Below are 12,938 nucleotides of genomic sequence, written 5' to 3' on the forward strand. Positions count from 1 at the left end.
GGAGGTCTGGGAACAGACCACACCACGCCATATGGCCGCAGGGCTGGAAAGCCATTCCAGGGGGGTTTTATGTCCCAGAAGAGATGTGGCCTTAGAGCAAGACTTGAGCTGTAGACATGCAGAACAACGCATGGCTTTGGGAGAGGGGTACCTCTTCACAAGGGTAGCTCTGGCAAAAGGGCAGTCCAGCTGCCGCTGTCATCTGGGAGCTGTGGTCGAGTATGGGGCAGCTCTGTTGCACAGGGGCCCCCCAGCTGACCACCCAGCTGAGGCCTTGGCAACTCATTGCAGGAACAGAAACAATGGTTCCCCAAGCTCCCTGAAAGCACAGTTCCGTTATTCAGAAATCCTGTTGACGGGTTGCCATGGGCCATGCTAGCACCATGGCCAGGTGGCAGCAGTGGAGACACCACAGTGCTACCTCATGCCCGGGGCTGGGGGAACTGGGAATCGCTCCAGAACAAATTGCTCCTCCTTGCCTTCCCATCCTCAGCCCCTTTCATGGCCCTTCTCATGGCAGTGGGGAGTTTAACCCTGCAGAACAAATGCTGGTGTAACCTGACGGTGTAGTTTGCCCAACACAGTCACTTCCACTCCAGTCCAGATCTTGGAGGGCAAAACTCCCAAATCCTCATCTTTCTGGCCTAAACTTTTCCAGGTTAGATAACATTCTTGACAAATCCATTTTGATCTCATAAAGATCTTTGTGTCTTCTTTGTCAGAACAGCAGCAGCGAACTACACACACACATTCATATATATATATACATATATATGTTTAGTGACACGTTTTTAGGGCTGGAGTTTGGAGAAACTGAGTAGTCTTGTAACTCTTCTGTTTGTTTACATAACAAATTCAGAATGAGGGAACCACATGGTAGGATCCAAGTAATTGTGTTTACTAAATATGCACAGCATGCAAGGCCAGGCTTAGTTATATATACACACTGCTGCTCCAATGGGATTTTGGCAGCCTCCGAAACATAAAAGGCATTGAGTGCCTTGAATTGTACCCTCATCATGAAGCAGGAGTCTCAAACATGGAAAATACACAGCAAACGAAGGCCAAGCTGAACATACGTGCATGCCTAATTCAGGGGGCTCCGAAGCAGGGAACAGCCAAGTAGAAGTACACCATAAATGAGCTTTTCCATTGCTCCCTTCCTACCTTCCAGGGTAAAAGCGGTGCGGATCCAATAGACGTTTGGAGAATTGCTCAGCTCTTTATTTTTTTCCAAGATACACAGCAAAAAGGGAATTTCTGTTTACGTTCTCACAAAGTGACTGGCTAAACAATTCCAGATGATGGAATTTTCTTCTGTCCTTAAAGCAAAACAAAATCTTAACCTTCACCACTCTCTAAATGATATTAAGACTACGATAAGAATTCTTTATTTCAGTATTCAAAAAGTAGGTAATAACAACACGAAGTTGGAAAGATAACCCTAACTCTGCCCCTATGTCCATGTGCAATACAGTCTTGGGCTGTATGTTCATATGGTCTTTCTTTGGGATGTCTTCTATTTTTCCCTGCAGTTTTTAGGCAACAGCTGTAGCAGTTTTAGGTAACAGCTGTAACAGCTTTTAGCATGTTATGTCTCTATGAATTCCTGAAAGCTAGTTATATGGAAAGGGCACTATAAGCCTATTATTAACAACACCTAATGCCCTTATCAGTGAACTCTGAAAAAGTGGGAAGTAGTGATTTTCATACACTATTAGGCTAAATATTTTTGTAGCCAATTTTCAGCCTGAGTATGTGAAGTTGCCTTTGCATCTTTTCCTTTACAGGATGCTGTGAAAAGGAAGCATTTTAGCTTCCTTTTTGTTAGCTTGGCAGATGGGCTGTTTACCACAGTTTTGCACACGAAAAGAAACTGAGGAAAAACCAGCTTAAATAAAAGAAAAATAATTCTATGTGAAATTGCTGATTTTGATTAAAAAGTGTATTTTCCAATTGAAACAAAATGTCATTGTAAGTACAGCTATAATGATTAATGAATACAGGTGTACTGGCTTCTGGTTTTCAACAAAAGGATAGACTGGAAGCTATGTATGTCACTCCTGATATCATGTACTGTCATGTACTGTATAATTTCAGACAGCATTTCAAAGGGAATACAAACTTTTTTTTAAAAAGAAGAATGCTAATTTAAAGTGAAATGCCATTGCACAGTATCAGCTGGAATGGGAAAAACCGTCATGTCAACATACCTCATCATGGTGATGTAACTGAGTGAAAATATTTAGACTTCTTTTACACAATCAAAAAACTACACAAAGTTCTGTATGTTTAAATGTCCCTGTGAGACTTTTTTTCCATATATCTCAATTATATGTACTTGAAAAATGTATGTATATATGTCAAGTCTGGAGATACTGGCATGTGCAAATGGCCCGGTGTTGTCTGCAGTCCTGCTTCCAATACCTACACACTCGTTTTGCCAGTGTGTCTATCAACAACCATACACAGTTTTTTCACAAAAGGTGGGTCACATTCACATCCGTGGTCTCTCTTTTTACTAACAAATATGTGATAACAGTACTTTTTTATTCTTTCAAAGTTTTGCTACCAAAGCCTGCTACATTTCTTTGCCAGGGAAGTATCAGGGCAATTTTAAAAGATTGTGAAATTGTTAATATTTTTTGTATCGTGCTGTGCTTGTCCTGAAGAAGGTACGGACATCTTCCTTTTCTCACATTTTTCCCTGCTTCTTTCCAGCTTTCTCAGAGTGTTTTCATGAGGCAGACTGTATGTCATCCAATTATTTCCTGAAGAAAACTAGAGAGATAAGCCTTTGAAAACTGAGCCAGGACTCCAGATTTCTCTCACTGTATTAAATCATACTGATCAAAACCATAGAAAGACATAGAAGCACAAAATTAACAGTGGGACAGAGCGAGTGGGAAATGGGGATCCCTGGATGTAACATTACATGAGATGAGACCGTTCGGTATCAAGTAAATTTATTTGGATAGAGAGGGAATTACTGGGTGTGTAATACTGATTAACTATGTTGGAGAGAGACCTTGCCAAGCAGCATGTTTTGGTCAGCCTCTTTATAAAGAAGAGTAGGAATGTAGGTAAAAGGTTAAATATATAAAAAAAAAAAGTACATCCCTCCTCCTGTTAGCTAATCCTTGGGCATCATTTGCATGAACCACAGTAGTACAGTTCACTTCTGGGAAGGAGTCTGTCCCAGCTCCCATGACTGAGAGATTTCTCTCTTACCCTGCTAAAATGTTTGGAGGGATATTTACTGACATGAATGAGACTGTGCATAAATGTAACTGAGATCCCAAGTATTTGGTGTTAAGCTCCTTATCCTGCAAAGGCATACTATTTTTTTTAATGCCATATCCACTGAAAAACATTTGCTTGAGGAAAATACATAAGGCCACAGCTCAGATTCCGGGAAAAAAATATATTGCCTATTAAATCCACAGTCACATCATTTTTCCTTTCCTACTCAGGCACGTGGACAATAGTTCAAAACCCAAAAAAGGCTTTTAAAAATGTCTAATACACAAAGCATCCCTAATTACATTTCTTCCCAGCATGAGGGTTTGTATGTCACTTCAGCCCGACAAGTCCTGACTCCCAACTTGGATGAACTCTGGAAGTTTCTCACTGCTATGCACTCCTCTCACAAAAGTGTTTGAGCAAGATATAAAGCAATACACAAATCATCAAGCACTCTGGTGGGGAGGCCTCGTAATTTCAGGCTGTTTGGGAGATGAGTATCACTCGGTTTAGTGTATCGCCAGCAAACCAGAAAACAGTTTTGAAAGAGGCTTGTATAAGGCAATAAAGGCACCCATCAGCTCTTTAAATAGGCAAGAGGCTCTGGGGGAGCATTTCTGCATGACCAGAGAACTGTTTTATCATAAGTTTCTTGAGAAAGTCCTCACGCTTATAACTGTACTTATGACTACCCTTTGCTTCATCAGTTTATATTTAGATGGATAATTCACAGCTCTTTCAAGCTATAGCTCTTTGTAGTAAAAGCAAAATTAAATCACCCATGTAGGACTATGGGCTTTGTGAGAAAGATCAAGGGGCTGTGATGAAGCAGCTGAGGGAGATGCCCTCCTTTCCCTGCCTGCACAGAGCTAAAGGGAGCATTTCAGGGGTTGCCTTGCGCCTGTTTTCTGGGGGATCTCCTTGTCTCCAACATGCACCAGAAATCCAGATGTTCAAGTGGCAATCTGTGTGACTCCACCTGTATATAGTTTCCTAATTGATAGCTGTGTTGTTCCTGCATATTATGGAATATAATGTATTTTTCAGATGCTGCTCCTTAATTAACGGGGAAGAGACTGAAACTCAGCAAGTGCAGCCTGACGAGTAAGGCAGTAAAGCATGCCCACTTTTGTGCATGTGAGTTTGGTGCTCAGAAGGGCAGGGCAGCCAGAGACCTAGGTGCGGGTACCCCCCATGTAGTACACGTTGATGCTCAGTGAATTTCCCAGGGGACTGCACTGCCCATGTCTGGGCTCAGACCCTCAGCATCCCTCCATCCTGCGTGTGCCCCTTGTCCTTGCAGCACAGGGGTTGCAGGAGACTGACACGCAGCCCCTAGAGCCAGGGGTCAACCTGCCTCCAGCCTTTCCATGTGCTAGCTTGGCCAGAAATTCCCATCTGTAATGCAGGAGGCAGCCTAGCTTTGCCCCTCTGGGGGTGGTTTTTGACACTTGGAGTGGATACACAGTCCTTTCAATTTGCAGAAATCTCTGATGTGTTACTAAGCACCAGTTTGAGGGGAATGCATTAGAGACATTACCAAGTGAAGAAAGGCGTTGAAGCACTTGTGAAGTTAAAAGTCAAAAAGTTCTCCCCAGAAAAATGACAGAGCAATGCTTATATTAACAAGGCCTTGACATCTCCTTCCTAATGCCATATACTCTACCTACTGTGGGAATGATGCTCACTTAGAGCATGTATTTTGGCTAGCAAAAATCCTGTGTGCCATAGTATTATTTATGTCTGTTTTTCTCCAGAGCTCTTTTTGGTCAGGATTGTGAGTTATGTTGTCTTTATTCCAGCTACACAGGAGATTCTTTGACGGATTACAATCTCAGCAAACTCCAACTCGAGAAGAAGAATGACAGCTAAGAGACTTAAACCAGACTTTTCACCATCCTGGAAAGGAACAGGCTGTCAGTATTCGGAGTTTTTTTAATACTCTACCTCCCTCTGCTGTTGTCAGTGAGAAGTTCCTCGACAATGGGAAATCATGTACTTGTGGCTTCGATTTCCATGCTCTCGCTCCTGGCAATGATGGGAGATGCGGACAGTAAACCAGACAGTTCCTTCATGATCGACTCTGATCCCAGCCGCTGTATGAGGCATCACTACGTCGACTCCATCAGCCACCCCCTGTATAAGTGTAGCTCGAAGGTAAGGACTTCCCTCACCCCTTCACAGATGGGTGCTGTGCCAGCAGAGTTGTTAAAATAAGCCATTTTGAGTGATTTTTTTCTGCACAAATTCCTTGCTACCAAAATCCATCTGCAAAGACATACAGATGTAGAGACATCTGACTGTATACCTCAGAACTGAGGCTGGAGAAAAAAGGTCTTGACTCTCTTTTCACCTTTTCAAAAGCAGAATCACACCATGATAGTAAAGCTAACATGCAGTAAATTATAAGATTCAAAGGAGGATGTTGGGGTCTCAGCTGCCAGTGCCAAGGGGATGGGCTAGTTTGGAAGCTTAGATCATCCCAGTCACCCCCTCCTTCAAGTGAGTCTTTAATCCGGAGTATCTAAACTCATAACTTTTGAGGTGAAGTACTGAGATAAAGAATCAAGCTGTAAAATGGTAATGAAAAAAGAATGTGAAAAACATTGCTATTTTTTTTCCCCATTTAGTTTCAAGGCCTTTTTTTTTTCGTGCAGAATGACAATTGGTTGTTTACTGTAGAGCTTAGGAGCAGAAGGAAATACAAGATTGCCTTTCATTTAAGATTTCAAGCCTGAAAAATTTTGTGTCAAAATGGTTTAGCAGCCTGCGCATGTAGCCTACAGTCATTTATTCAATTGTGTGGAGAAAAAGAATGGGGAGAAACAATGGGAAAATCCTTGCTGGTCCCTTTCGTCTTGTCTTAATTTGTTGCAGCTGAGTTAAACCAGAGCATACTCAGATGTACAGTCTCTGCTTGGACCATCCCTCTGTCCCACAGAAAGTGGCTTTGCCTTATGCACCCACATCCCTGGCCTAATGAAAGGGAACAACCACCAGCACCAATGCTTTTGCCAGCCCTGTAGTGGGTAAGAGAGTGATGGGAGGCAGGTGGGAGATCAGAGGCTTTTGCCCTGCCTCTCTTGAGTTCAAACAGTAAAATCATGCATGACTTGTGATTTAGGAGAGATCTTCTGTTTCACTTTTAGCCTGGATTAGGCCTTCTTATCATCTGGGAAACATCCAGCATTAACATACAGAATTGCAGAGATGCATCTCTGAATATTTGTGAAATATTGATTTTATTGCAGTTGACTCCAGTGCGAGGCAAAGGTGAGAAGTGTGGGTGGAGTGGGTGGTTTCTGTGTCCTGGCAGCAGGGTGCTAGTAGCGCTCCTCTCCCATGGCAATTCATATCACCTATATTACACCCGAGAAGCCATAGCTACCATGAGGGCTTGGTCGAGGAGGGTGGTGCTCCACTCAGCTGGCCCTTGCTTTTGGCTCCCTGCACTGCTAGAGAGCAGGATTAGCTGGGGTACGCAACACTGGCAAGATGGTACGTGGCCCCCAGAGGCCCTTTGGTCTCCAGGTTTGGTTAGGATAACCCTTTGTCCCCCTACATGCAGAAGAGCAAATGAATAACAAGTGGTGACTTCACTAGGATGGTGAGAAATGCCCTGGGCACACTGCCTCAGACAGAAGAGGATAAACACAACAGGTCCCAGCCCAGCCTCTGAGGCAATTCAGTCCTGGAGGATGAAGGATTGGGCTTCTCTGACCCAGGGACAGAGGAGTCTCATATCCTGGTCTCTCCTCTCCTGTGGGCCATCACCAACCCACCTCCATTCCCCAGCTGCAGCAGGTTCCCACAGCACAGCTTTGCCTCCACTTGGCCCCGCATCACTGCCAGCTCTCCAGCGGCCACCACCAAGGCCAACCCTTCCTGTCCCTGGGCCAGCCAGGCACTCACCATGAGGCTGCTGCCCCGGCACTCCCAGACCCATGGCTGCACATGCTCCTGCCTGCCCTGCAGCCGGCCCATGCTTTTCTTCCCTGTTCAGGACATTGCTTCTTACACAGTCCAAGGAAGGAAGGAAGGAAGGAAGGAAGGAAGGAAACCCAACAACAACTCAACTTCTTAGCATCCCTAAGGACAGAGAAAGGCAATCAAGCCTTTAGGAGTGGGACTGATGGAAATGAGAACAGGGAAGACATTGTAATGAAAACCGTATTATTTCAAAACTGAGTTTGAAAAAAAAAGCTGTTGGCATAAACAGCTGTAACTCTGACTGCAAAAATGTCCATGACTTTTTTTAAATCAAGATTTAAATGTAAATCATGTTTGAAAATATTATCACATCTTGGCTTCCCAAATTCCACAACGGTTTCAAGAATAGGTTTTTAACAATACTGCAAGTTGTATGGACTTTCTCATGAAATGGAAAATGAAAACAGTTTCCATACAAAGAGAAATACTTTTGACATTTCCTAGAAAACTTCTCTGTGTTCGTTAAATCAAGCTTTTTTTTTTTTTAAGGTCTCAGTGATCTGAATCATCCTGCTAGACATATGGCTTCTGTTCTGGATCTAGCATATAAACACAGACCAATATTAGACTTGCTAATGAAAATTAGACGCAATGTCTGTCCCCATATGTAGTGATAAAATATAAACAAGTCAAAAAAAGGAAGGTTCTGCGGGAGTAGCTGTGGGAATTGTGGTACCTCTTGTTTCCACTGAGTTTCCATTGTGAAGCTTGGACTGACAATTGATGTCAAGCAGAGACTTTGCCCTTTTTTGGTGTGATATATTGGTTCCACCAAGCCATCCTTTTTCACTCTGTATGTCTTCCCTTTCTGTGCAGTATAGAATTACAGAAGTTAAAAATGGCTTCAGAAATTGCAAGACATATTACATCTGCTGTCCATCTTGGTTAAAAAAGGATTAAGTCCACTGTGCTTCTCTGCGGAGGCTGCCAATTGTACCCACATGGGAAATAGTTTTGTTACATTTGGAAACATCCACCCAATATAATTTAATCATTAAAATCCCTCTTGCTTGTGACTTCAGACAGATGTTGAAAACAGGTTTCCAAAGCCTTCAGAAATATAGTCCATTATAGTAACAGTATGTACAAAAGGGACACAAAGGAGGGATGGAGGAAGGTCATTTGTTCCTGAAAAACAGTGTTTTCCTTTGACTTCAAGGAAATGTTTGTGTCAGCTCACGAGGTACTGCCTTTCCTGACCATAATGAATGCTGCCTGACCTCTGTCATGGAGACCCACTGGTCTTCCATGTGCTGGATCGCCTCATCACTGCAATCAGAGCCTCCTAAATTACAGTATTGGCTGTCACAAGTGCTTTCTCCAGATGTGCCAGAAGAGTGCTACTACTGACAGCCTTGCACTAAAGAATCCAGCCCAGAGAGACACAGACCAGATGAAGAAAGATTTGGCAAATGTTTGAAGACATTTGCTCATGAGGTAGCTCAGGAGATTTTCAGTAATGCCTGCTTGCAGCCAGGCCTCGGATACTGTGTGGAAACCTGTTCTCATGCATCTCAGCCCATCTGCTTTTGGGCCTCAGCTTGTTGCTGAAGACGACTACAAACACCGTTAATATCAAACCAGTTCACAACTTTCATATTTCCAGAATACGGCTTTAATGATCAGAGTCAAATACCACCTCAGATTCAGGTTGCTCTCTTTCATGGCCATCCAGATACCTGTGAGACGGCTGGCTTTAAGTAAGCAAGCCTGTTTTTCCCTAGCCGCTCATACACACGAGACCGCCGCGGTTCCCACGCTGTAGCATGCTGTGCTTCCGGGTCCAGCATTGCAAGGTGACACACACAGGCTCAAGTGTGCGGGGGACAAGGGGAGCCAAGAGGCACGCGTATCAGGTTATAAAATGCCCACACATTTTTACTATATATACACCCACTGTATTACTGTGCTATGCCATCACATCAGTACTAATTATTTAGGCGATAATCTCTATTGTGCTATAGTATACGATGCAATAAGCAGCTGGTGCAATTGATGAAAAGGCAAAGCAAAGCTTTTAAAGTACATGCTATTTCCAGCTCATTTGCACACCTGCCAAAAGCCACTGGTGCTGTTCTGGATTTATGAGGAGGAGGTTAAATTTTGCTGAGGACTTCAGGTTAGTCCAGAAGTTTGTTATCCTTCAAGCTTGACTTGATACCCATGATGCAGTCCCATGTTTAAAAATTTACTCTGTAATGCAAAACCACAGCATAAAACCAACACTGTGTAATTTTACATGATATGAATACTGACCATACTCTCATGAAAAACTAAGCAGCCAGCAAAATCTGAGATTAAAATTAGAGTCTCCACAGAATAAAATCTTTTTAAAGACAAAGCTTGTTAAACAATTATAAATGCAGTTGCATATTGAAGAAATATTGACTGTATTTGCTTTAGAAAGCTTGCTGTTCATAAGAAACATATTGAGACACAGACACTGGTGCATCAGGTGATTCTGCCCTATAATTACACTGCAGCAACTCTTCTGTAGTCCTTAACCCTCTTCCTCAGGTTTTCATTTTTTCCCCCTGGTATTTCTGAAAGTACCTGCAGATACAGGACCAGATGTGTACCATACAAAGTCCTTAGGGTAACAGTACCAGAAGTGACTAACCATTCCAGCTCCAGAAGCATTAACCGTTAGAAGTCATCTCCACCATACAGCAATATGTGCTGTCACATTTGGGCTGAAATCACAGAATCATAGAAATGTTAGTTGGAAGGGACTCTGGAGGTCCTTCTGAATCTCCCAAAAAGCAACTTGTGGCCTTTGCATGTCCCCCATTGCCACTCCTGAGGAGTGATTTGCTCCGTTGTCTTTGCAACTCCCCTCTGAGCAGTTGCCAGCTGCTGTTGGATTGCTCCTCACCCTCCTCTTCACCAAACGCTTGGGAATAGCCTGTGACAAAATGTGCACACGGTCTGGTGAACTGGTCAAAGTGGGAGACCTAACAAGCTGTCAAGATGTTGGGAAGGAAACATTTTAAAATGTCCCAGTCTGCTGTCTTTCCTTTGCAATACAGGCAGGATTAGATACCTGCATAGCTCTTCATCAGCTGCCTGCCTGTCACTATGGGAAGTGAGTTTTGTTTATCAGGGGACAAAAATGGATCTTTATCTGCCAGTAATGGGGTGCTAGCACTGTAACAATTGTCCCTTTCCCTGTTCTTACACACTAAAGACACTGGTTGTGTGTGTCTAAAGCTGGGGTGTGGCTCAACAGTACACTGAAATTTCCTTCCCACCATATTACTACTAAGAGCTGAAGTGAATTTGTTTATGAATAGGCAGGATCACAGGAAGGGGACCATACATTTATTTATACTACAAAACATGAAGAATGGAAAATCTATTGGAGAGCCACAAGATCTCATCTCTTAATTAAACTGAGCAACAAGATGATACCAATCCCAGATCATCAGCTCATGAGGACAAACCTTGCGATCTGTCTGTGTTGACTGGAAGTGTGCTTGTTAATATATTAATACATTTCCAAGAAAACCATGTAGCATGCAAGTACTCTTGGAAGAATAATTTTTAAGCACTGTACAAAATATGTTCTTTATGGATGATCACTGCCTTTCCCATGGACACAGGCAGTGCTGCTATTTCCTACTTGATACCAGGAATATTCTCTCTTCCTCTTTCATCTTTCCTCATGACTCTGACTAAAAAGATTAAACATTTGACATACCTGCTTGCAACACTTGGAGATATGCAGCCAATTGATCATGTGCAGTGAAAGAAGCTCAGAAGTATTTAATGTTGTAAAATATTTGCTGTCACATTTGTAGTTATCCTTTTAGATTGTCTGGAAAACCCATGAGATATGTACAGCATGGTTAAAATGTAATTTTCTTCCTTGGTTATAGGATAGACTTATGACTGTTTTACTGCCTGCTTTCTCACCTCTGTCACATTTTGACCTTGCTGGGATGACACAATTAGTTGATTTTGAAGTTTGTGTTGGTTAATGAGAATTAGCTGATCTGGACTTAAATAATATTTAATTCCCATGAAGATGTAAGAGTTTGTTTAAACTTGTCCAACACTTATCCGTTATCAAGGTGATAACAGCTGTTTCTAACCACATGATTTCCTGAGCTTTAGAAGATCTGTTCCATGTTTTTTATAGAGCTTAGGAGACTCTATCCATCTCCTCTGCTCAACTAGAGGCTGTTGGGAAGGGAAGCAGGTAAAGCCCCATGGGTTTCCCTTCCTTAGCACCTCCTGTTGTGCAAGTTACCTTGCTTTGGTCACAGCTCAGTCAGTGAACTGAGGAGGAGACAAGCCATGGAGCCTGCACTGTTTTTGGAAAATCTCACTAGTGAACCCTCATGTTTGGCAGAGAGTTCATACTTGTTTACACTTTCACTGCCTTACACTGTGCAGTGCGTTTTATACAGACACAACTGATGCAATTATATATATATGCACACATATAATTGCAAATACATATTCAAGGTGATCTTTGTAAAAGGAACTAGAAGCTTACTTCTTTAGAAGCAATAAAGTGAGCATCTTCTTTATACTTCTACTTCACATGTTTATATATCCAAGCGTTTGAGACACTCACTGGTTCCAAGGATCAGTTCTGCTGATCACTAGTATATTCACTTGTATATATGCACTCAAAACGCTGGAAAGTATCCCACTGAAGTTATCAGTCTGGCTGATGATTTAAGGGCTCAGCTGCCACAAATCTGGGCTCAGCAAGCCACAGTTGCAGTCACCATTCCTGGAAAGCAGGGCTGGCTGCCATCGTTTGGAGCCCCAAGGTCGGCTTTCAGAAAACCATGCCCTGTAGTCCTTATTGGTGTTGGTGCCTGGGACTCCAGGAGAAGACTCCCTCTTCCTCCTGCCCACGTTACCTCCTCTGCTCTCTCAGACACAGTGTGGGGGCAATGCACTCTGTGGGGCTGGGTGCCCTCACCGAGGTGAGGAGATGCAGTAAGTAAGAAAGACCAGCCAGAGTGGAAGGGGGTATCCACCTGCCAGTGTTAGCTGCACGCTGGCAGTCAATGGGGACACATTTCCTAACCCGTCTCTTTTCCTTCGCAGATGGTGCTGCTGGCTCGCTGCGAAGGGCGCTGCAGCCAGACATCACGCTCGGAGCCAATGGTTTCTTTCAGCACCGTCCTGAAGCAGCCTTTCCGCTCCACCTGCCACTGCTGCCGGCCCCAGACCTCCAAGCTGAAGGCCATGAGGTTGCGATGCTCGGGGGGCATGCGGCTCACTGCCACCTACCGCTACATTCTCTCCTGCCACTGCGAGGAGTGCAACTCCTAGGGACGTACCTGCCACAGCAGTGGGGGACCGGCATGCTGCTGTCGGGCAAGGCTCCCAAGAAGAAACCTGACGTGAGGCCGGTGCTCCCAGCGTATGATTGCAGTGAGGACAGGACTAACCAGGCTGGATTGGATCTGAGAGCTGAAGTGTAAAATATCCTGGGGCCCTGGATGCTGCTGGTACCGAAGTTGTGGGCTGTGACAAAGGCAAAAGCATGAAGACTTGTTTTTAAGAAGCCTTTCTTTTTTCTGAAAGGATATTTTTGTGAGTTTCTTCTTTTTCGGGATGAGCTCTAACTATAGAGAGGTGCTTTTACTTTAGACCAAGGGCAGCAGGAGAAGAGAGAGGAAGGTCAGCGGGATGACAGTACCGTGCTCTGGGAGTTGGTGTTCAGAGAGAGGATGGGCATC

General features: G+C 43.6%; 1 protein-coding gene across 1 annotated transcript; it reads left to right on the top strand.

The window, feature by feature from the left end:
- Nucleotides 1-5,226: 5,226 nt before the first annotated feature.
- NDP (norrin cystine knot growth factor NDP) lies at nucleotides 5,227-12,528 on the top strand. Its single transcript, XM_068395563.1, has 2 exons — nucleotides 5,227-5,400; nucleotides 12,301-12,528. The coding sequence occupies exons 1-2, from the start codon at nucleotides 5,227-5,229 to the stop codon at nucleotides 12,526-12,528; spliced, it is 402 nt and encodes a 133-aa protein (XP_068251664.1).
- Nucleotides 12,529-12,938: the final 410 nt, after the last annotated feature.

This window comes from Nyctibius grandis, chromosome 2 (assembly GCF_013368605.1).
Source record: "Nyctibius grandis isolate bNycGra1 chromosome 2, bNycGra1.pri, whole genome shotgun sequence".
Lineage (NCBI taxonomy): Eukaryota > Metazoa > Chordata > Aves > Nyctibiiformes > Nyctibiidae > Nyctibius > Nyctibius grandis.